This window comes from Crinia signifera, chromosome 9, assembly GCF_055691185.1.
Source record: "Crinia signifera chromosome 9, ASM5569118v1, whole genome shotgun sequence".
NCBI classification, from domain to species: domain Eukaryota; kingdom Metazoa; phylum Chordata; class Amphibia; order Anura; family Myobatrachidae; genus Crinia; species Crinia signifera.
In genome coordinates, this window is record NC_139225.1 from 123,616,850 (window position 1) to 123,642,959 (window position 26,110).

At 47.3% G+C, this 26,110-nt stretch overlaps 1 protein-coding gene across 1 annotated transcript; it reads left to right on the forward strand.

Annotated features, from left to right (window-relative positions):
• Window positions 1-6,800: 6,800 nt before the first annotated feature.
• On the forward strand, window positions 6,801-15,742 carry RSPH6A (radial spoke head 6 homolog A). Its single transcript, XM_083159646.1, has 7 exons — window positions 6,801-7,117; window positions 7,992-8,226; window positions 10,315-10,770; window positions 10,871-11,158; window positions 11,252-11,396; window positions 11,915-12,032; window positions 15,445-15,742. The coding sequence occupies exons 1-7, from the start codon at window positions 7,017-7,019 to the stop codon at window positions 15,677-15,679; spliced, it is 1,578 nt and encodes a 525-aa protein (XP_083015772.1). The 5' UTR covers window positions 6,801-7,016; the 3' UTR covers window positions 15,680-15,742.
• The last annotated feature ends 10,368 nt before the right edge of the window (window positions 15,743-26,110 follow it).

The window sequence follows — 26,110 nt, forward strand, 5'->3', positions numbered from 1 at the left end:
TACTGCCGTGCATAAACTATTTCTCCCACATATTTTTGATTGAAAAAGCAGGTCTTTATTGTACATAAAGAATGCAAAAAACAGACGATAACAAATATCACACATATACCGTGTCGCAGCACAGCCAAAACACAGTACACATGCAGACAGTATAGTACATATTATAAAATACAGTACAAGATAAACTTACACTATAGACTATACTATGCACTATGCATTCTAACGGTAACATTTACACAACAGTATACAAGACTATGGGTGTGGAGGGTAGGGGGTGAGAGAGGAGGAATCACATGCCCAAAGCTTTATTGACCAGACAGACACATATAAGGGGAGGGCAATAAATAGAAATACATCAACAAAACAACAGACATTGTGAAGTGAGGGGGAAGGGGCCACGGTCCCAAAGTCTTATAAAACAGTCCAAACAAGGGGAAAGGACCAGAAGAAAAGGGGTTTAGTCCTCTTCTTCCTCAGGGCTATCCCGAATGGAATAGTCTCTGAGCAGGCTGTGAACCAGCCTGCGGCAGTCCTGAACGGACATTCTCTCCCTCCGCAATATGAGACGATTTCTGGCAAACCACAAAGCGTCCTTATGTGCTGGCCGGTGCACGAAGGGAGAGGTCTCCCCTTACCTTGCGTCGGGGTGATTCAGGTTCGTCGAGCTTCCGGTTTCCGGTGGACAGGAGGTAGGCGCTTCGATGAAAGGGACACTAGTTGATAGAATAACTCAAGTTTATTGCGGGTAAATTTCAGTCTCAGACCACTGACCCCCTCAGCTGAACAGTAAGTGCAAAGAATAAGGCACAACAAACAATCATGCAGCCTGGTGTCGGCACAGGTAGGTAGGAGAGTACAATACCAACTATACAATACTACCTTCAACGGTTAACACGGTGAGCCGCTGGCTCCGCCCCGACTAGCAGTAGCGAGGACATTAATAAATCGGATTATACCGGTTTCTACAGGTCTAGCTTGGCCGCAGACACTTCCTGTGTTCCTAGTACCGTATGGCCTCCTATGGGTCAAACACCCCCGCTTAAATATTACCACTGGATCGCTGAGCCCCACCGGTACTACTAACACTGAAGTTCTCTTCAGGACTCACGGCTCAGATCATGCATGAATTTATCACATTAAACAGTTACCACAACCTATAACGACTTAAATAATTGGTGTATGAACACTGTCCTCTAATGGGCGGCCCAAAATAATGTCACCTGCAAGATAATGTTAGTCTACATGGCCCATGCACAGGGGTCCTGGAAGAATGTCAACTTTGCGGGAAAATACGGGGAAACAAGGCCCACCGTAGGTCATTAGTTGCAGGTCAGTTATACAGGATCCATAGGAAGGGACACACTTTGGTCCAGAGCAGTTGTCTCTAGGGTGGCCACAAGATGGCGCTGCCCCCTTACAAGATGGGGCCGTCCAGTAACGATATCCTGAGGCAAGGTGCAGATTTGAATATGGGCAGCAAGCCCTTGCAGTGGGGTGTCGCAGATCTCCCAACAGGGGCCCCCTCTCTTGTGGGGTAATGGGGGTTTTGGCGCTGGGGAAGGGACCCACAGAAAACGGGTCAGAGGGCTGAATGGGGGTGGATGGCTGCTGGGGAGGCCGGGCAGTTGTCAATACCTGATGGCTGCTTACTGGTGCAGGCTCCTGCCCGTCGCGACTGCTGGCGCCTGCAGACTTGGGATCTCCTGGTCCTCTCCGGCTCGGCTGGGGAGGGGAAGGGCACTAGTGTGGGCGCTGCAGCCGCAGCGTTGCCACACTCAGTGCTCCCTGACGACGGCTGGGCGGATGTGCGCTCCGGGGTTTCTCCTCAGATGCCGGCGGGTGTGGGGCAGGTCAGTCGAACGGCGCACTCTTCTCCCTGCTGTGCGCGCGGGCGGCCGTCTCGGGGACTCCGCTTCTCCTGCTCACCGGGCGCTGCTCCTGCCCGAGACGTGGGAGTGAGCTCACTCTGCCCAGCGCTCCTCTCCGCGTGGGTCTCTCCGTCCTCTCCTAGCCCACGTGAGTCACTCTCCTCCTTCCCCTGCCCCGCACTTCCTGCTCCCCCTTCCTGTGCCTCCAGCCAATCCGCATCTCCCCTTCCACCCTGTCACTCAGCAATGCTGCTGCGGCAGCAGTAGTCCATTAACCCTGCAAGTCCCAGCCTTCCTTTCTAATGGGGGGGGGAATTCTTTTGGGGGCTGGCAGGGCACCACACTTAACACAGTTTATAAGGCGCCAGGCTTCCTGGGTCGCCCCATATGTGTGGGTGCCCGGGAATAGTCCATACAGTACCGAAAGGTATGAAAGACAGTTCCTGGGCACGGAGTCCTTGAATTCAGTCTCTAGGGCATCCAACAACAACTGTGCGTAGGTGCAGTCCCAGAAGATGTGCATGGAGGTTTCTTCATGCACAAAGCACCAGGGACAATTTCTCCCACATATTTTTTTTTTTTTTGATTGAAAAAGCAGGTCTTTATTGTACATAAAGAATGCAAAAAACAGACGATAACAAATATCACACATATACCGTGTCGCAGCACAGCCAAAACACAGTACACATGCAAACAGTATAGTACATATTATAAAATACAGCACAAGATAAACTCACACTATAGACTATACTATGCACTATGCATTCTAACGGTAACATTTACACTACAGTATACAAGACTATGGGTGTGGAGGGTAGGGGGTGAGGGAGGAGGAATCACATGCCCGAAGCTTTATTGACCAGACAGACACATATAAGGGGAGGGCAATAAATACTCTAAAATCCTCTACTCCCATATACACTGGTTCCATTGATGCCACCGTTGGAGGCAGGCCGGTCCTACCAACGTCACCACTGGTCATCTATGGGGATGCTGGCAGTGGCGGATTCAGGGGGGGGGCACCTGGGCACGTGCCCCCCCTGTCATTCATTTTGTAGCTGAGGACCAGGGCTTTCCAACGAGCCCAGCCCTATGTCTCTAGCCCCCCGGGAACCGGAGATATCGCCTGGCAAAGCTGTAACATTTTTTCCCCATAGGATAATATGGGACCCGTCAATTCCGACCCCCACCCGGTTCCGACGGCTGCCAGTTCCCCCCCTGGCATCACAGGAGATTGTGGTTGATGTCATTCAATTCCAAATCGATAGGCCTTCAATATGATACCAGGATGGTCCATATCGGTCAATCGGTTCCAGAGATATAGCGTGTAAATCTATTTTTTTATTTTTGAAATGTAATTTCATGGCTGTTCATGTTCTTTGAGGGCAGATTACTCTGGAACCAAACGTTACAGTTTTACTGGACCAAAATCATTCAAAGCCCACTCAAAAGTTCTTCAATATGATACATGTCTCATGTAAATGGGTCAGTTAGTTCCGAAGATATAGCCAGTTAAATGAGATAACTGGTTAAAGGGGGGGAGGGGTGGTTTTCTTTCCCCCTCACACCAGAAAATGCAGGGACTAGGCTGGTGTAAAAGGGGCCAACCTGGGAATGCATTTTCTGGTGTGAAATGGGTATTATTTCAAATAGCTGGGACCTGCAGTGCTCGGAATACAGCCAGGCTCTGCCACAGTCAGTGGCTATCACTTCTGTCTGGCGGCGGCTGTCCCCCATTTACCACGAGCATGTATTCCCCGTTGGCAATGAGCATGTAATCCCACATGGCAGCGAGCATAGAACCTCTGGCAATGAGCATGGAACCCTTGGCAATGAGCATGTAGATAAGCAGCACTTACTGTATGTAGCATAATTTTTAATAGGCATTATGGTGTTTGGCATAATACATAATGGACATCATGCCGTGTAACTTAACGTGCAATGGACATTATGGTGTAAATGTTTAATGCGCGCCTTTGGTGGACAATGTCCCTGTTTATGAAGCGTATTGTGAATTTTGTCTTAATCTGTGTGGCATTATGTGAATTCTGCCTCAATCCGTGTGGCATTATGTGAATTTTGGCTCAATACGTGTGGCATTATGTGAATTTTGGCTCAATACGTGTGGCATTATGTGAATTTTGGCTCAATCCATATGGCATTTTATGAATTTCGCTCAATCCGTGTGGCATTATGTGAATTTTGGCTCAATCCATTTGGCATTATGTGAATTTTGGCTCAATCCATTTGGCATTATGTGAATTTTGGCTCAATCCATGTGGCATTATGTGAATTTTGGCTCAATCCATGTGGCATTATGTGAATTTTGGCTCAATCCATTTGGCATTATGTGAATTTTGGCTCAATCCATTTGGCATTATGTGAATTTTGGCTCAATCCATTTGGCATTATGTGAATTTTGGCTCAATCCATGTGGCATTATGTGAATTTTGGCTCAATCCATGTGGCATTATGTGAATTTTGGCTCAATCCATTTGGCATTATGTGAATTTTGGCTCAATCCATTTGGCATTATGTGAATTTTGGCTCAATCCATGTGGCATTATGTGAATTTTGGCTCAATCCATGTGGCATTATGTGAATTTTGGCTCAATCCATTTGGCATTATGTGAATTTTGGCTCAATCCATGTGGCATTATGTGAATTTTGGCTCAATCCGTGTGTTATTATGTAAATTTTGGCTGAATCCGTGTGGCATTGTTTGAATTTTGGCTCATTCCATTTGGCATCATGTGTAAGGGGCAAGTATAATGGGGTCTAGTATTTTGTTGCATAATGTGTAGAAGTTGTGGTACTCTTTACCTAGAACGGCGCCCGTCGCGGGCATCGCGGGTACATTTATGCCTGCCCGCGACGCGACCGACGCGATGCCCGCGATTTTCCCATTGAAAACCATGTTAAACCTGAAAAATCGCGTCGGTCGCGTCGCGGCCGGCCATAAACGTACCCGCGATGCCCGCGACGCGATGCTCCCGATTTCCCATAGGAAGCAATGTTAAAAGCCGCGATGGACCCGATTTTAGTGTTAAGTGCCTCAATCCACCCGATTTGGCCATAGGAATCAATGTTAAATGGGCTACAGAGCCCATTAACCCTTAAATGTCCCCCCAAATTTTTAACGCCACCCCACGATCAACGCCAACCCGAAGCGTGGCGAGCGCAGCGAGCCCGCGAGGGGCGGCGGTACGCGTCCTCCGACCTTTTCATGCCCTACTATCCACGTCGGCGTGGTGTGAGAATAGAATAGTGTGGCGAGCGCAGCGAGCCACCGAGCCCGAAGCGTGGCGAGCGCAGCGAGCCCCGCGAGGGGACGCGGATACCTTCACAGGTAAGCGCGTCCCCTCGCGGGCTTCACAGGTGTCCGTGGCCACGCGGACACCTGTGAAGCCCGCGAGGGGACGCGTATAACTGTGAAGGTATCCGCGTCCCCTCGCGGGGCTCGCTGCGCTCGCCACGCTTCGGGCTCGGTGGCTCGCTGCGCTCGCCACACTATTCTATTCTCAACTCCACGCCGACGTGGATAGTAGGGCATGAAAAGGTCGTAGGACGCGTACCGCCGCCCCTCGCGGGCTCGCTGCGCTCGCCACGCTTCGGGTTGGCGTGGATCGTGGGGTGGCGTACAAAAATTGGGGGGACATTTAAGGGTTAATTGGGGCTATTTGGGCTCTGTAGCCCATTTAACATTGATTCCTATGGGAAAATCGCGGGCATTGAGGCATTTAACGCTAAAATCGCGGTCAATCAGGCTTTTTAACATTGTTCTCTATGGGAAAATCGCGGTAATCGCGGGTACCCGATTTTGATGTACCCGCGATTTACCCGCGATGCCGCGATTACCGCGATTTTACCCGCGATGCCCGCGATTTCAATCGTGGGCGCCGTTCTAGGTAAAGAGTACCGAAGTTGTATATGGTGTTGTACACTACACTCAAGTAAATGCCCCCTGTTGAGTGGCCACACCCCCTTCTCCAGAGCGCGCCTTCGGCGCGCGCACAACTACATCATTCACTTTTGTTGCCATGGTGGGCCTGCGTACTTTAAATGCCAGGGCCTAGTTTTAATCCCATTGCCACCCTCTCTCTGCCGCTCTCTTAGAATGTACACTGGCACCACTAACACTGGCCCTCCCCCACCTAAACCCTCTTTTATCATGGTGCCCCCCCTGTCATTTTATCCTGGATCCGCCCCTGGATGCTGGTCTTCCCCCAAGCGCACTAACGTGAATAGATACCATCCACGTGCGCACTTCATCTATTCACAGGGCGCATTTGCTAGAGGGAAAGGCGCATTTTGCCCTTTAGAAATCGGTCCAAAAACAGCCTAACATAAACACTATTTTTAATATGCTACTAAACCCCCCCATCCCAGCATACATAAACATTTAATTTTGACACACCCCCCAGGACACATTAACATGTGCCTCCCCTCCCCATCAGCACACATTTACATGTCACCCGCCTCCACTGTGCATATTTACACAACACCCCTCCTCTCCGGCACACATTTACACATTGACATGACACCCCCAACACACATTTACATGTCACCCCCCCCCCCCCTCACAGCACACATTTACATGGCCCCACTCCCCAGCACATATTAACATATGATACCTCTCCCCAGCACACATCGCATTCACATAATTGACACTGAAGATCTGATCTAGCCTTTGCACATGCCTGCTGGGCGGGCTCAGGCTGGCTCCTCCAGTGCATCGGATGTGGCTGCCGGGTTGCTGCTGCTATGAGGGAAGGCAGAGGGGAAGGGCAATGCTGCCGTGTGATGAGCTGATGGCGCCCTGATTGAGCTGTGCAGCAGTGCAGAGGATCACAGCTCAGTCCGGGCATCAGTCACACACTGTCACACAGCGCCACCTACATTCAGTAAATACGAACTAGACGCAAACATGTAGCGAACGCTGAGACTGGAAACTCCCGGCATGCCGTGCGAGCAATACTTTCGTCACGTGACTGGAAAGCGTCGTTCGGTTCCCTGGCAACGGGGGAGCGAGCGGTAACCCCGGCAACTACAGACGCGGACGGACACTGGGGACACTGTGGCCGGCTCGGATCGTCTCCGTGGACGTTGTGAGACTCTGGTTTCCGTCACAGCGTCATTGGAGAGGAGATGTCGGAAAATCCGGCTGGTGTCGTTCCGGATACCCGAGAGCTGCAGATCCAAAATGCTAAAGCCTATCTACTGCAGGCGGGGTCATCCGGGGTCAGCCTGTAAGTATGGAGGCTGCTATTCTTTCTGGACAAGAACTACATAAAAAAAAAACCTAGTATAAATAGGGCTGATCTTGGAGTAACCAGGATCCAAACAGTGTTGTTTTTATAATGGGTGCCACACTGCACCCATTTTTAAGAAAAAAACAATGCTGCAGAAGTTTCTCCATTTTTCTGGAGATCTGCACATGCCCACTAGAGTCGGAGCCAGAGTCGTTTGTAGAGAGGAGCAGGCATGCCTGCAGCCTCCTCTGGCCAGTCCCAATCCTCTCTGCCACGAGCAGTGCCACGCTCAGACCCTACAGCGCATCCGCAGATCTACAAAAAATGGCGAAATCTCTAGCGGCAGCAGCGCGGCGCTGTAGGGGGAGAGACCCTACTGCACATGTGCAGATCACCAGATAATTGGCGCAGTGGCCATTTTTTCTCGGGGATTTCAGTAGCGCTGAGGCAGGCGTAGCAGGACTTCGGAGGGTAAGTATTAAAAAAATGGGTGCAGTGTGTGCGGTGTGGGGCCCCTGGGACTCAGGGTCCTGTGGGTACTGCAAAACTGCATCCATTATAAATATGCCACTGGTCTGAGCCCTCTTGGGCTCAGACTCCATATCTCTATAGTGGTGTCTCACAAAACATGATTGCAGTGACTATAGACACTGATAGTGGGCATCCCAGTCTTTGCACTTTTGGATGCATTAGCCCACAATAGGGCTGCTTCCAGAAATTCCCCTGGCTGGTTTTCAATACCAATCTGCCCCTGGGGAGATGAATGAACTAACTCGTCCTGGTTAGGCTACATACATCTTCTACTTAGAGAGGAAGCAGATGTGATATAATGTACGTCAACAATAATTAAATCCATGAATCTATCACACAGATATGAACATCTAGCAGCTCTTCTGTCACGGATCTTGTCGGAGCGTCCTCCTAATGCCCTGGAAACCCTGGAGCAGCTGAGCACAGAACTCCACTGGTCCAGACTGAACAAGGGACTGGATTCACTTCGCACCCTGAGAGATGACCCTCCCACCTACCTTAAGGCAGAGTCTCACCGTGCCCTGTTCACTCGGGGTGCGGGGGAAGGCGAGGATAATGATGGAGATGGGGAGATGGTGAGAGCAAGAATGGGGGGAGGTCTGGGAAGTGACAGAGTGCTATGAAAGACCACTGGGCACTGATTATGGACCAGATGTATCAAGCTTCAAAAATTGATAAATCAGAGTGATGAACAGCGAGCCAATCAGCTCATAACTGCCATGATACAGGCTGGGTTTGAAAAATGACAGGAAGGAGCTGATTGGCTGGTTGTTTATCACTCTCCACTTTATTACATTTTGAAGCTTGATACATCTGGCCCTATATGAGGTATTAGTCATCAGTTACCCTGGTGCATATTAGAGGTTCTCTTTAATATTTATGTAAAAAAATTAGAAATGTATATTTATAGCTATTTAATATCACATTCTAACCCAGCATAGTACATAATGTAGTTTAATGTGCTGGAAAAATCTATGGTGCCACGTCGCCTAGATGCTATCCAGCCCAACAGATATCCTGGTTCTGTACACTGAGCCATTGCACTAGATGCAGACTCTGGTTCTCAGCCCATCTCCTGTGCATTAAGCCAAGTACAAATTTTGATTTTGACTAGATAGTTTATATCACCTAGAGTTTAGCCAAAATCGCACCATGTGTACACTGCAGGTGATAGCAATGCATGGACCTGTGGTGGCACTATCGCCTGGCGATATAGACTGTGCAAGCAAGTCAATTTTGACTAGACACACGTCTTTGTGGATATGGCTTATGGCATTATGCGCACATACTGTAGGCATATATTCAATTGATGTCGAACCTGCCGTCTTGCCGAAAAGACGGCAGTTTTCGACTAGAATAGGTCGGAAGGGGTTCCGATCTATTCAATGCTAGCTGTTTTTTTTCCGATAGGCCGGAATGTTCCGACCTGCCGGAAACCAGAGAGATTGGCAGAATAGAGCAGCTCGCCTGTCCCCGTCCCGGCTCCCGCCACCTCCCGGGCAGCTCCTGCTGCCTCCCGCGCCTGCCTGGTGAGCATCAATCAGTGCCCAAATCCGACATTCGGATTTGACCGCTGCATTGAATAGACCATGTTGGATTCCCTCAAAAGAATTTCGGAATGGATCATACATCAATTGAATACCCCATAGTCAAAATCGCTCAGTGTACTAAGCCAAAATCAAGCATTTACGGAATGACTGAAAGGTCGATTAGCAAAAGAAAATGTATATGGATCATAAACGCAATGTGGCCTGACTTTGCTTGACAGGAAGCCAGCGTTTGGGGGCAAAAACTTGTCTTTTCTGTGTGTGTCCAAAAGAAACGCATTCATGCCCAGGCATTTGTAAGGAGGATTTATAATGTTAGCGATAACTGTCTCAGTTGCAGATCATTGTAGGGGTCAGAACTACTTACAATGGCACAGACGGCAAAAACCTTTCAATGATTGTGTAAATTGTGTATAGATTTGCAAGTTTATGGCGGTTAGCGATCCATTCACAATTCATTTGCAAATTACATGGGGCGGGTTTTCTTTCTGTCTGGGCAGTGGCTTTCTCCTTGCAGTCCTCTGTGAATTCCCATATTAGCGATATATGCAGAATTCGGCCCATAGGACCTGACACATATTTATAAGTGAAGCAACTGATCAAAATCATAATGCATGCAGGATCAGAGCACCTCAATGCATTGTTGCGTACTGGATGTTAGTGATATCTTTTGCAGCAACCAAGTCACTTTAAGGGAGTAAGCTTCTGTATGTGTGATATAAGGGATATGGATCATTGGATAAACGGCAATTAGGTCAACACCACAATGTCGTAATGCATGAAGGTCGGCAGGGTCATTAGGTGGACACAAAATTATTTGTTGATGTGCAAAAAACTCTTTTCACTGTCAACTTGCTGTGGTCCTATCAATAATATGTTTTGCATGGCCTTTAAGTTTTAAATTACAATATTGTGTCTCCTGATTTCAAGCTCTGGTTCCTAACTTTTTGAAAAAAATTCTCCTAATTTATAATATAATACATATATGCTAATCTAACTGTATTCTTGTCACTGCTTAAGATTTCAGTAAAAATTGGATTTACTAATGGTCTCTGTATTTTCTAGGCCAACACTGGCTAAATGGTCATTATTTTAATTGTCTGTGTTCTTTTATAGACAGAATCTCCGCTTCCTAACCTCTTTGACCTTGCTCACCTTTTTCAACAAGGAGGAGTGAGTTTGGGACGAGATGAGATAGTACGGATAGCCCTTGCTTTGAAACGTCTCATAGACACCCATCCTATCCAGTACTGCCGCTTCTGGGGCAAAATCTTGGGTATCACTGGCAGTTATTTGGTGGCAGAGGTACAGTTTCGGGAAGGTGAAGACGAAGAGAATGAGGAGGGTGCAGAAGAGGAAGAGAAAGCAGCAGAGGAAGAAGAGGAGGATGAAGATAAAGAGGAAGCTGATGACTTGCCCCCACAGTCCACGTACCGCCCTCCCCCATTGGTGCCTCGAGAGGCCAATGGCACAGGTGCAAATAAATATGTGTACTTTGTGTGCACTGAAGTTGGGTCAGAATGGGTCAGGCTACCTCCAGTTACACCTGTGCAGATCACAGCTGCACGAAAGGTATATGTCGATATAGATTTGTGTTTTTCTAACTCTACATGTATGTCCATATTTACCAATCCCCATCATACACCCAACTGATCAAGCTTTTTTTTAATAGATCAAACGACTCTTCACTGGAAATCTTGATGCTCCAGTTATCACTTACCCTCCATTTCCGGGAACAGAAGCAAACCTTCTGCGTGCTCAGATTGCACGGATCTCGGCAGGCACTCACGTCAGTCCTCTGGGTTACTACCAGTTTGGAGAAGAGGAGGGGGAAGAAGAAGAGGAAGGAGCAGCTAGAGATACATATGAAGAGAACCCAGAATTTGAAGGAATTCCAGTGACTGAACTGGTTGACAGCTTGTCTAGTTGGGTTCACCATGTCCAGCACATACTGCCGCAGGTCAGAAGGCTGTCTCTCATTGGTTTACATATGGTGCTCTCCCTTGTTTTCTTTCAGTTATCCTTACATTTAGTTGTCATCTCCAATTCTTAGGGGCGTTGTGTTTGGTTAAACACTGCTGTAAAATTAGAACAAGAGGCAGAAGAAGAGGAAGGAGAGGAGGAAGAGAAAGAGGAGGAAGAGGAACCAGAACCTGAAGTGGGCCCACCACTCCTTACTCCTCTGTCTGAGGATGCAGGTGCCTACACTTTATCTCCTGCTTTTACTTAGTTCTCTGTAAATGGGTTTTCTTCTGGAGCAATGAGTTATAATAAACTTCATGTTATGAATAAAATTGAATAGAATATATAAGGTTCATATAATTTTTTTTTAAATCCAAGTTCCATTTTGATAAAAAAAAACAATTACAGACTACAGTCAATGAAAGTGCTACAGAACCACTGAAAATTCCATAGAGTTCCCTGCTTAATTCTATTATAATCATCTCTAGCTGAGTATATAAACATATATCACCAACCCGATGAGGGAGGCAGGGGAGGGGGGCTTACAAGCTTGCTAGGCAGTGAAAGAATGCTGCTTAGCCTGCATGTCTGAATCAGGCCCTTGGTGTTCTCCTCTCATTGTATCCATAGAGCTATTACCCACTGAACTCTTGATGTGGTATTTCATCTTATACAGCAATATTCTACTCTGACTTCATAAACTGTGGCCTTTTTGCTAAATAATGAGGCTCAATCTCCCATTCTCATTTTGCAGAGATCGACAATACACCTCCATGGACGGCTTCTCTATCTTCCCAATTCATCCCTCAGTATGCTCTTGCAGTTCTCCGTTCCAACCTATGGCCTGGAGCCTACACCGTTGCCAGCTCCAAGTACGTTATCTGATACCTCCAGTTTTCTGAAATTCTTCTGGCTGCTCTTTTTATATTGTGTCCAGTAAATAAACCAGAAGAAAGTGTTGGAGAACAAGTAAATAAACATTTTGAGGCATATAATAGGTTGGTGAGAGAAAGTAGAAGGTCTCAAGCCCATAATGGCCACATCTGGACATGATCCATCTATTTTTCATGTACAGACCTCTATTCTATTTTCATTAATCCCTGTTCACTGTACTTAGGGCATATATAGGCATTTTTGTCCATCTGGAGAGGCAAGGGGGAAAGAGATGAGAGAGGTAGGAGTTTAGGAACATATGTCTCAGTGAAATGGGGTGAGGTGGAACAGAGAAAAGCGTGAGAGAGAAATGGAAGATGGGAAGACAAAGTTGAGGGAAAGTTGAACAATGGGTGCAAATAAGTGGGCAAAGATGAGAGAGACAGAGACAGACAGGAGGGACAGGGATAAGAGATAGACCGAGAGAGGGACAAAGATGCGAGACAGACCAAAATAGGGACAGAGGTGAGGGAGACAGGATCCACAGAGATGAGAGATAGAGATCAGACACTATCTGAAAGACAGAAAAAAAACCTCTGTGAAACAATTTGCACAATAATTAATAATAATTAGTGACCTGCAAAATTAACAATAGATTCGAATTAACCTGCGTAGTCATGTGAAGATCTGTGATATAGATTTTTACAAAGTCGGGCTCGTTCTGCCATGAGACCTCTTCAATGCTGTCATTAAAGACAACATTGAATAGGCGCGCGCCGCTATTTCCCCTGCCGGAAATAGTGGCGGAGGATTGCATACCCCCCATTGTTGGAGAGTGTACCTACCACATAAACATACTGTAATCACTCTTTATTTAGAAAGATGATATAATGTATATACATTTATGTATATAAAACATTATTCCTCACAAAGATGGATATATTCTTTAAGCTTACAGTGCAGATTCTGCTGAAGTGAGTGAAAAGGTTTCTGTAGTAATTTAACTGTGTTTCATTGATCTGGAAGATTTTTTCAAATTATCGGAAAGATTAAAGAGTCCACTGAAGAACATTCGTGAGACCATTTTTGGGTTTAGCATTATTAAGTAGTGACTCAATTCTATAAATGATTATAACTGACGCAGTTCAAACAAGCTACATTTATGTGGCCGTTAATTACGTTAAATAACAATCATCTGAAGATGACTCGGTTTCAACTGAAAATTGCTGCAGTTGATGTCTATGCAAGGTAGGGTTCCATGAATAAAGGAGAAATAATATAATAATGATTATGTGCAGATACCTTTACCTTTATAATACAAATAAAATGTTAATTCTTCTATCCACAGTCAGAAGTAATACAAACATGAACAACTGCAGAAGAGTTAGTTCTCAGAATACATTATTTCCAAAGAGTTATTGCAAACTGTAGAAACTGAGCAGTAAAATTTTATTTTTAGACTTTGGTATTAAAAGTTGCTTTAGTTCCTTTAGACAAATCCAAAAATAACCCATATATGGTGCAGTAGTTGTAAACACTATATGGAGAAAATAAAGATAATTCTCTAATTAATATATAATTAGCAAGCTGAAAGTTCTGCAACCCATACCTCATAACATTCTTGAAAATTTAATATGGACACATAGCAAGTGTGTACATCCAAAAAGTGGCATGGCCTCATAGAAAATGTTGTGACCTTGCGGGAAGTGCCATTATCACAAGATAGGCCCCCATTTTCGACATGTTGGAAGCATACCCAGATCTTTAGGCGGTGGTAGGTCATGCCCTCTGTCCTTCTCTCCAATGAACAAATGCCACACGCATTCACATGGTATAATTCACTGCTTGCTCAGCTAAGCAAAGCAGCAGGTTAAATTGTGGCCCTTGGGTGGGAGTTCCGGACGTTGCCTGAAAAGTGTGACTGTTCCACCAAAATCAGGGCAACTGGAAGTTATGCACACCTAGGAGAGCTGAACAAATCTCTGTTATGAGCCAATCTGCAGCTCTCCCCCCATGCAACCTGGCAGCTGCTATCCCCCAGTGCGAGTCCTAGCAACCGAAACATTGCGCCAGCTGCTCACTGGAGCCACTGGGTGTTGCCTGCTGGTGAGCAAGGGTCCCACCAGCTCACGGCCACATCCTTGGTTGCCTAGCAACACCCGGAAGTGCTACTATGTTTTGCACTACACCTATCCTCTATTGTTTAATTAATTACCTGCCTCTTTGTAGCTCCTGTGGATTGGTGGGGCTGTCTTGTTAATATAAATTCAAGCAGTACAGCCCTGCTGGTTAAAGTTTGATGCTACAGGCTTGGCATTTGTCCTTAGTACTTACCCTACATTTGTCTGCTGGTGGATATTCTCTCCATCTGTCTGGTTACCTGCACTACCCACAATCCAGCCAATCTGTACCACCTGGCCTGCTGGTGCTGCTCCACAATCTAGCTAATCCATACAACCTGGCTTTCTAGTGCTGCTCTGCTATCCTGCTAAACTGTATCATCTGTCCTGCCGGTACTGTTCTACAATCCGGCACATTTGTGTACCTGTCATGCCGCTACTGACCCACAATCCAGCATTCATGTATTACCTGTCCTGCTGGTCCTACTCTACAATCCAGTTATCCCGTAGCAGCTGACCTTCCGGTGCAACTCCATACCTTCGTATTGCACACCATAACCCTCTCATCGATCCTGTTGCTTTGATAAGCCACTATAGCCTGGGAGTGTAAAACCTGGCCTCTAAAGTACCCATGAACGTGTTCAGTTCTAAGGGAACAAAAGAGGCTGAAGACTTCTCCAGTATTCCTATAGCGGCCTCATCAAAGTATACAGGAATCCTTAACACTATGACCCTTATTCAGATCTGATTGCAGTACAATTTTGTTTGAAAAATTGGCAAAACCATGTGCACTGCAGGTGGGGCAGATGTAACATTTGCAGATCTGAATAAAGGCCTATGTGTGCAGGTGTAAAAAGCCCTTAGGACCTTTTAAAGTACTATCATTAAAACCCAACCAACTGGATCATTATTGGTCAGACGGCCTAACCTTATTTCTAAAGACCTGGATTCCAGGTTGAATAACATACCTATTACGAAGAGTATTTTTAAAGATCTTACGAAATTTTGACAACTGTACAAATAATATAAAATAACAATTTTCTCATAGAAACTAGTAATTACAACGTATTATGTCTTGCTTGACAGTATATCTATGGGAAGCTCCCAGTTGACCACTACTCTTTAGGGTCCCTTCCCAATGGTGGAATAGATACATAGATATGGCGTAGTCCTGTTCCTCAAATAAACAAGGTCTGAAGACATTCTCCTGATGAACTGTAAAGCAAGGCATAGTTCATTATGTGTTTGTAAAACTTCTTCCTCACAACAAATCTTTCATTTTGGTTCACAGAAAATTCGAAAACATTTACATTGGTTGGGGAGTAAAATACAACCCTGAGGTATACAGTCCCCCTGCTCCTCCTCCACCCCAGGCAGAGTACCCAAGTGGACCAGAGATTAGTGAGGGGTTAGACCCTACAGTAGAGGAGGAACAAGCTCTGAAGGCCGCACAGGAAGAGGCTGCAGCTGCCGCAGAAGAGGCAGAGGAGGAAGAGGAAGAAGAAGAAGAAGAGGATGACGACTAATGCTGCTTATTACTTTGTTTCTTGTAATAATATTAAATAAAGTTTTGTTAGTTTGAGAATTTACTCTCTGCTCAGGTGGTAAACACATTGAAAGATGCGTGAAACACAAATACAGAAGACAAAAAGACAAGGTGCTGTAAGTAAACTCCCACACAACAAATTATGAGGTGAATCAATCAGGACAGGTTACATTTGTAATACAATAGCCAACGGTAGTGATATGTACGGCTGATATGTACACAAAAGAACACAAAGAGCAACAGGTGGAGAGTAGCCTGCCATAAACCTGTACAAGATCCAACCTCAGACACCACATTCAAACACATCCAATGGCTGGTGTACAATAACGTGGACTATCCTATTAGCCTCGATCTTGGCGTCTTTTTTACCTAATACCTAAACTTACTGGGGATTACGATCCGGTTAAACAGCTGCCAATTCTCAATTGAGAGAACACTGACAATGACCAGATTTATACGACATCGCCATACCTGGGGGGTAAACACAGAGTGATCCATGCTTAATTTCTAAGCGATCTAGACAGATCGTTTAGGAATGGGGCTGTGATCGCCCTGTGTGTGGCCCATAATGAAGGAAGGAGCGATGTGTTGCTCCGACATCCATTAAATTGCTCAATGGGTACCCAGATCAATATGTCGGCCTGGCGTGCCAAAATACCATCTGGGAACACATCATCCCACTGTGTACCCGCTTTATTGTTATATTAGTGAAGATTCATACTGTTATTCTGCTTCTGTTGGTGTTGACTTTAAAAATGGTACTTGTTACTTTTTGCTGTGTATATGTAGTAAATGTATTTCTTTGTATAGTCACATACTGTAGGACATTTACTCATCTCTAGCAAAAGATACCAGCTGCGGTATAGACCATTACAGAAATACATTACATAACATGATGCATGGGTGGGACGGTGGTGACCCTGTGTAGCATTTACACATACCTCCCAACTTTGGCAACCAGGCATGCTGGAAAGGGGCGTGACATAGTGAAATGGGGGCATGGCCACGCTCCCGTTTCCGTCGCTCTGGGGACATGCAGCCCAGTTGCTCCGTTAGCTTCTCGTCGCTATGCCCCCGGGCCCCAAGGCTGCAACAGTAGACGCTGTGGTCTATTCATGGACAACAGACCACAGCGGTTATTGTAGCCAGGGGCAGCGAGAGCCGGGAGGGAAGCGGGAACGTCCCAAAAAACCGGGATGGTCCTGCGATATGCACAGGGCCGGCTCTACCATTAGGCAGCTTTAGGCAGTTGCCTAGGGCGCCAGGCTCTGGGGGGGGAGCCACCAAGTCTGCCTGTCAAATGATCAAGGATGTCTATGGGGATCCTTGTTGTGCTTAATGCAGGTGGACCTCACCTCCATACTTTCCCTTGAGGCATACTTCCCTACTTTCACAAGGTGGGGCTGGGAGGACCACCCAATTTTTTTGGGAGCCTCCCTGCCATTCCAGAATGTCAAGTGTGCCTTAAGGGGTTGCGAAGTGTGTATTGGTGGCATTATGGGGGAGAGGGGCGGATGCAGTAAGTTTTGCCTAGTGCTGTGCAGCCTTACACTGGCCCTGGATATGCGGACAGTTGGGAGGTATGCATGATGCATGGGTGGGACGGTGGTGACTCCGTGTAGCATTTAAATAGCTTTGATGATTGTAGTGCTAATCCTGACACTCAGGTTCTCACAAAACACCGGCAAGTCATAAGTCTCTTATTGTATGAAGAACACTTGTAATGAAGTGGATCAGACAAAGAGATTATGCTGAATCCAATTTAGAGGATGCTTCTTATGCGAGGATAACTGACCGTCGCTTTTTGTCTGCCTTCTGTCCTGCTGTGCTGAAAATGTTCTTGCATAAAACGTAAGTACTAGCAGCTAGTTTATGTAAAGCAGAAGCCGTTACGACTGTGGATTAATGGTTACAGCCAGGTGACTTATTTCTATTGAGACCTGGGGGTATATTTAGCACTGTTAGCAGATCCTACAATGTTATAGTTCGGTAGATGCACAGCAGCAGCAACGGTGTATTTAACAAACATATAGCGGTGGGGACACAGTGGTATCTGGGGGTCTATGTATATTCATCATTAGTAAGGGCGTGTCATTCACACTGAGGGGTAAATTTACTAAGATGGGATGTTGCTATGGGCAACCAATCAGATTCTATTATCTTTTAGAAGGTGCTAAATAAATAGGTACAATCTAATTGGTTGCTATGGACAACATCCCATCTTTATTAGAACTTCCATCTTAGTAATTTTACCCCACTCTCTAATGGGCCCCATACATCAGCAATCACAATTTATGGATTTCCAGATCCAGGGATTTTTTGGCCAGATAAATGGATTTTACTATCTATCTGACTTTGCCCACACATTACAGATTTATTTCAGTGATTGGCAGATTTTTCCATCTAAAGATTGCATCTTCATATCTGGAAATTGCCCCAATCGATTGTCATTTCAGCTGTTCATAATGTAAATAGATGAAGAAGACGAATTGGGAATGCCCACACATATAAAAAAGATCTGCAGATAATACCAGATTGTTAAACATGTTTAAAAACTTGATTAAGCAATCGATTGGCGATTTTGATTGGGATTGCCAAAAGGGGGAGCCCACAAATCTAAAATTAATTGTGGCAATCATCTCCATATCTGAAAATTGTCACAATTAATTGCTGATGTATGGGGCCCTTCACTCACACTCTCTCGTCAGTAGAACTCCCATCTTAAGTAAATTTTCCCCTAAAACTCTTGAAAGAAGATGTGCAGAAATCTGTACATGCGGAGTAGTAAGCTTGACAGATAGGAGGTCGGGCCTCTGGTAGTCTGGGTCCTAAAGTCTCAAGGACTTTAGTTGGTAGGCGGTAGTTGTTCAGAGTGGCAAATACCCCGAATATGCACGTATGGTCACACCTATCTATGTACGTGTATGGCCACAACTGACAGAGACCATGTCGCCAGATTTCCAGTGTGTGTCCAGCTAAAGGGGTTTATTTTCTAAGCAGCGGCTTGTAAAAACAACCACGTGCTGTGAGGCGTGAGCCTAAATATGAAATGACAATGCTTTTAATAGCAAAACGCCTCATGTTTTACTATTAAAACATTGCCCTTATATATTTTGGTTTTAACACACCTCATCTTAGTAAATAAGCTCCTTGGTGTATAAAACTTCTATCCAAACCATAGTGGGTAATCAATTACCCACAATCATTGATCAGGGGTAACTGCTTCATTGGAAGCTATCCTATCAGCTCCGATACATCCATATTAGCTGCAGCTTATTAGGAATCACCTCACCTGTCTCAGGCATGCGTAGCAATATCCCAGATACAGGGCGGGATGTATTAATATACATCGCCGCCCTTCGCCGGCTGTCCGCCGCGATGCCAGCGCATATGTACTAACATATGCGGCTGGCATCGCGGTGCGGTAACGGAGACCCCCGCGATACCTGTACTGTGGTCTGCGGGGGGGTCTCCATCACCTCCCAGCCGGCTCCTGATGCCTACACGCCGGGGACAGCTAAGCAGGCTGTCCCCGGCGCCTCCTCCTCCCCCCTGCAGCCGGACGTCCTTAGGGGGAGGAAGGGCTTACCTTCTGGGGTCCAGGAGGACCTGCAAGAAGGTAAGCCCAAGGGAGGGGGAGAGGGGGGGGTCGGCGAGGCGGCGGGGTTGCGGAGACGCTGCGAAAAGAAGCCCATAGGCTTCCATAGGGTATCGCCACCCAAAGGTGGCGATACCCTGCCCTGCGATAACGGTGCGGCCGGGTAATAGTACATAGGAAAATGCGGTAAAACGGGGATTTTACCACATTTTCCCTTTAGTACATCTCACCCACAGTGTAAGTGTAATCTTTTCTTACATGCACAAAACTGGTCCTGCATAGGCACAAAGGGCCCTTAATCGGTATTTTGCGCATGCACGAATCAGTCCTGCAACGACGGACGCAGATAATTATCACACTGTTAATACTTGACAGTCTGTTGCAGTCTTTGTGGTGTTGATGGCTTTCCTTTCTCCCAATGGAGTAGGGATGGCCATCGTTGCCTTTGACATTGATTTTTGCCATCGATGGCAAAAGTGCAACTGGCCATCGATGGTGCATAACTATACAATGGATGTCCATTGATGTCTTTACATATCAATGGTCATCCATTGTCTTTGACTGATTGGCCTGTGGGCCAATCAGAATACGGGGGCAGGGCTTCACGGGTGTCCTGGGCGGAGCTATGCTCCGTGTACCAGGAAAATGCAAAACAAAACTATTAGTTTAAGCTTGACATTGAGGGTGAAACCATCTGGTTCTCCCCCATCGATGTCAAAACTATTCGACATCGGCTACAAACCATCAATGTTTTATAAACATCGATGGTCGATGGCCATCCCTACAATAGAGGTGCATCGTCACCACTGCACGGAAGGGAAGAGGCCAGATTTTCCCTCAGAGGATGGTGATTTCCTTGTAGCTCCTGGTGCAGCCGGCTTGTGCAGCGCCATGTGTTATGCTGCGTGCTGACTGTGTCAGAGATGGTCCGATACTGTGTCCTAATATGCAGCTCACATCAGTAATGCAGCATGACGCCTCCTGCTACATTATTACCAGCATCAGTTATACTGGCCATGGCAAGGAAGTTTTTCCAGATATCCTGAGTAACCTGATGATTAAAGCAAGAAAAATAATAAAAGGATAGTCTCTTTTACTGATGCACTGGATAGAGAAACATTAGTGACTAATTCAAGATAAAATATACCTTTTCTTAAATTTTGATTAAAACTGTTATTGGTGACACATTACATACGAAATTGACAAACCAGTATACAATAAATTAAAATGATGCACGAATCCCAACTGTTAAAACCCAGACACTCGGGATCTCGATGGCCACCGGCTATTCTACCTCGTGGGGGTCCACGACCCCCATAGAGGGATAATAGAATAGGTAGCGAGCCACTGTGCCCGCAGCGTGGCGAGTCTGCAAGGGGTTTGTTGCGCTCCCCCCGCTGTCTGAGTCCGGCCAGTCGGGATTCCGATGTCTGGCTAATGACTGTTGGAATCCCGACTGTCGGTATGCTATAGTTCTGCTGCGCCTTTATGCAGTTAAAAATGCCAGTGCTTACTGCAGCTAAGGGTCCCTATGTTATGTGCTGAGTAGTATTATTTAAGTCGTGTGTATGTACCTTCTAAGGTTAAATTATTTTGCTGCTCGTTGGGCGGTTATAGGTCACTTATGCTTGGCAGCTTTGTCCCTGAGAAATAGGCCACACCAATATTTTATATTAACCACAGTTAGTAAGCTGCAGATAAAGTATTTTATGCCAGTACTATGTGTATGGTATTAGTCCCAAACATAGAATAACTAGGTGATTCATCGCGCCCTACGGGCGCTCTTCACACCGGCGTAAGGGGCTGCGCAACCTTAATTTGTGAACGTTTGTATGTGAGAAATATGGTTAGAATTGTATGAAAGATGCCCTGTATTGCAACTTGAGTTATAGGTGAAATGTGTTAAATAGAGAGCATATGATTTGGAAGGGGGTGTGTATTGTTTTGTTTAATTAAAAACAGAGTAAGATGTACATTGATAGGGTGGAGGGTACAGTGACATTTGTGGGTGTGGGGGGGGGGGGGGTGCGTGTTGTTGAGGTGTGTGTGTGTGCAATAGTATAGCAGGGTGTTTTTGAGTCAGCGGCTCCCGACTGGCGGAGGTCACGACACAGGAAAACAGGAGGCTGGGTAGTGATAGGGGTGTGTGGGCATAAGAGGGACTAAAGAGGAGGGTGGGGGACACTGTGCAGCTTCTGCCAGTGGTTAAGGGTCCAGCGTGGCAGCACAGGAGTACAGGACGGTGGCCCTGAGTCAGTGTCTCCTCCTACTGGGTGGGAGTTAGGGTGCATGAGAGCAGGAGGCTGGGCTATAAGGCATGATAGGTGTATGTGGGCAACACAGCGTCAGCGACTCCCCAGGGGTGGAAGTTACTGTTCAGGAGAGCAGGAAGCTGGGTAGTGATAGGGGTGTGTGGGCATACGGGGGACTAAAGAGGAGGGTGGTGGACACTGTGCAGCTTCTGCCAGTGGGTGAGGGTCCAGCGTGGCAGCACAGGAGTACAGGACGGTGCCCCTGAGTCAGTGTCTCCTCCTACTGGGTGGGAGTTAGGGTGCATGAGAGCAGGAGGCTGGGTGGTAAAGCATGATAGGGGAATGTGGGCAACACAGGGTGAGCGGGTCCCCACTGGCAGAAGTTACGGGGCAGGAGAACAGGAGGCAGGGCAGTGATAGAGGTGTGTGGGCATGAGGGGTAGTAAAGGTTTTTGGCTGTTGCTGAGTAGGGATAGGCCTTGGTGCAGACACCATCGATGGTTGGCATTGATGGCGATTTCGCACCCTGTCATCGATAGTAGTAACATATTACTTGGATAACCATCGATTCTTGTAGCTATCGATGATCATCCATTATATCTGACTCAATAGGCCGTGGGTCAATCAGAACTTGGTGGCGGGACTTCCGGGTGTGGGGGGCGGAGCTATGCTCCGCGTCCCGGCACCTTAAGAAAATTTGAAACTTGATCGGTTCTCCTTTGCCATCGATGTAGGGAAACTATCTGGTCCTCCCACATCGATGGCAAAAGTATTCAACATCGGCCATAAACCATAGATTATTTGAAATCATTGATGGTCGATGGGCATCCCTAGAACTAGAGGAGGGTGGGGGACAGTATGCTGCTCCCGGCAGTGGGTGAGTGTCTCCTCCCACTGGCATACCTCCCAACTGTCACGATTACAGCGGGACAGTCCCGATTTTCGGGTCCTGTCCCGCTGTCCCACCCGCGGCAGGCATTGTCCCGCTGCGGGGGGTGGCAGTTGGGAGACCCCCCAATCTAATAGAATAGACGCTGTGCGCATGCGCACAGCGTCTATTCTCGTATGAAAATGAGGTTGCGGCTAATTAGCATAAGCCACACCCTCATTTGCATACGCCCACCCCCTTTTCGGGCGCTATTTTAGTGTCCCTATTTCCCCAACACAGAAGTTGGGAGGTATGCACTGGGAGGGAGTGAGCGTGCATGAGAGCAGGAGGATGTATAATAGTGGTATGTGTGCAAGACATTAATAAAAGTTGTGGTGCTGGTGCAGAGGACCATGGGGACACTTCTGGCAGTTGGGGAACTTGCAGCGCAGCAGCCAGGGACGGATTTCCCACCTAGGGGCGGCACCTGCTTGTAGCGGTACAGGATCCCCCATTGTCACGGGGGTACGTGAAATGCGGGAGCGGGTGGAATTGCCGGAAGGGGGTCAGGGGGGTCTGCAAATTGCGTGAGGGAGGGGGGGTCCGGGGATCCGCGATTAGCGGGAGGGGGCCCGCAAATCGTGGGAGGGGGGGATCGCGGGGGTCCCGCGAATCGCGGGAGGGGTCGCGGGGGTCCCGCAAATCGCGGGAGGGGTTGCGGGGTCCCGCGAATCGTGGGAGGGGGGTCGCGGGGGTCCGGGGGTAGGGGATGCTGGCAGAGGGGGGGTGCGGGAGTAATGGTGGATGGTGGCTGTGGAGTAATGGTGGATGGTGGGCGTGTACTATAGCCCTGGCTGGGCGGGGGGAGGTGATGTCAAGGGGGTGGAACGTTATACACATGAAAACATTATACACATAAAACACTGGTCTTTTCCCTAGGGGGGAGGGTTTGTGTATGCCGCTGGGCGGGAACGTTATATACACAGGGGATGAGTGACAGATCTGGCTAAATATATAAGAGATAGCAAGTGTCAGGCACAGTGTGACTACAGGGTTACTTTCCTATTGCTCTTGATGTTTGGTAGCAATTACTATTGCACACTAGTGTGAAATATCTTCAGATAGTAACTTGATAATTACTCTGATGTTGTGACCATTGATCATACCTCCTAACTTTGATGTTAGGGCCTGCTCCTGAGATAGGGCGCAGAGCTACAGGTGAAGGGGACAGGGCCGAATGATGCAACTCCCGTTTTTTTAATTTTTGGGGGCATGCAGCTGGGCAGCCCTCGAGTGGAGCAGTGGTGATCTCCTGCTCCCCCAGCTATCCCCCGCCTGCGGGACACTGTGACCCATGGGAGAGCCAGCAAGACACTCTTCACTTAGCGGGACTGTCCCGCTGTAATTGGGACAATTGGGAGGTATGATTATGATGTTGATTCGATGCTGCATAGTTTTGGTGCCCAGCAGTGGACCACAGATGACACCCAGAGTAGGCGGACTCCACAGCAGCGATCGTCACTGGCTGGAAGGTAATTGAGAGGGGGATTTAAACCCCGACCCTGGACAAACCTGACACCTTTGAAAAAGCTGCAAGGCTGCAGTGAAACGCGTTAGGTGCTTGCCCCCTGCCCAGGAATACCCAGCACGGATTATCCATTGATGTGGACTTCCACTTTACCATCATCTAATTTTTGCCCATTTGTTTGAATTCCCCATTGGTCGACACCGCCCACAGGACTTATCTGTGATCCAGTTTTCCTCCAGCCCCCTCTTGTGGGAGGACATCATCTGCCTGTATGCGGAAGCCTACAACTATACCCTACACTGGTGCTACAAATGGCGGACACCGCTCCAGGAACTTTCAGGTGACCTTTACAAATAACATCAAGCCACCTGTATAAGTGGATATATATACCACTGTGAGCGGAAGCCTACGCAATACCTCCAGCGGCAGCCCACAGCTCCGTAATCATCGTGAGGACCTCCAGTATAAAGGGAATAAGGGAATCATTCAATTACTGGTATACAAGTATTGGTAATGTGCACTTACCCTAATTGTCTTGGGCAATCTATTCTATCCCCATCCCTCTAACCCTGTGACACGGGACCAGAATTGTTTGTTTTAACCATTTTATTTATTACTTTTCTATTGATTAATTGTACATTTATTGTGGTCTTGTATTGTATAAGCCAAACCTTTTTAACCAATATAAAGTTTACTGCTTTCAAATATTGTTTTTTGGCAATTCATTTTCTAAGCGCTGCTCTCATGCCTAGTGCGTGACCCCCTTGTACCTTTAAAAAGATTGCAGTAAGCGATCAAACGCATTGGTGTTCCTGGGCCATGGAGGAATCTTGGAGGAAGCATGTGGAATTGCCAGAAAAGGGGATAGTTCCAGGACTGCTTCCAGACAGAACCAGAATTATCCACCCAGACTCATGCTTTATATGAGAATCTCCCTAAACAGAATTCTCATATATATCTGGTAATTACAGACCGTCATTTCTTTTCAACTTTCCTGTCACCACCTATTTTACTTTTTATGTATAAGTATATACATGTTTTAAGTCATTAAAAGAGGATAATTGCACTATATGCATCTCCTTTTCCATATTTCTCGTATGTATACCGGATGAAAAACATCCTGAGGGAAACGTGACGTCCCAGGAGAAAGTTTGATATAGCAATCGTTTGGTTAACCCCTCACTGACACACACAAGGGACGCACAATTCTTCTCCTTTTCTCCTTCTCACCTATACATATGCAAAACTTTCTGGGGCCTTGAAGCATATTTTCACACAGAGGCTGTGGTCAGGAACGCATTAGAGGTGCTGTTTGTGTCTGCCTTAAGTTTATTGTTTGAGCCCTCATATTGTTCTTATTGCTTTACTGCATGTATCCCTTCATCCAGTGGCGTAGCTAGTGTGAGGCAACCCCAGCGGCCGCTTGGGGGAGCGGGCGGCAGCGGGGGCGCCTGGCCTGCACCCTCATACCCCACGGTGCAGTGCAGTGACTCGGGTCGACAGGGCAGGCGACAGGGGGGGTCAAGGGGGACAAGTGTGATGGGCCCCAGCAATCTCAAGGGCCCCAGAGCTTCCATGCCCCATCATGGCCGCTGGCCTGTCAGTGACCCTCGTGGCCAGGCCGTCTACTGTACACCACCTGTGTGTGGATGAGTCTGACTGACTCACCGTGTGCCACTGCTGTCTACTGTGTGTGCACCCTGCCATATGGTGCTCAGAGCCATATACTCTGTGTGTGCACATGGCCTGTGGCCGCAGGTGCACAGCCATACCCGCCGCTGGCACTGTAGCCTCAGTCTCTGGCTCCTGTACTTTATAGCACATGTGCGGGTCGTCTGTTCCATGCCTGCTTGTAGTGCTCAGCGTTCTTTTGTGAAAGTGACAGGCCAGCAGAAGGCAGCAGCCAGGAGCCAGGCCAACAGTAATGAGAACGAGAAAGCAGGATCTGGAGCAGCGAAAGGTTAAATGAGGCTCATACAGAAGAGGGTTGTGTGGATTTGGGATTAGGTGGGGGCCCCAGAAATATAATTGTACAGGGCCCCAAGATTTCTGTTGCCAGCCCTGGCTGTCAGTCAGCGTCGCCGGCAGCAGGAACTCTTCGACCCCTCTGACGGCAGCTAAACTCCGATTGTCATAGAGACAGGCTGCCGCTGGCTGCAGATAGA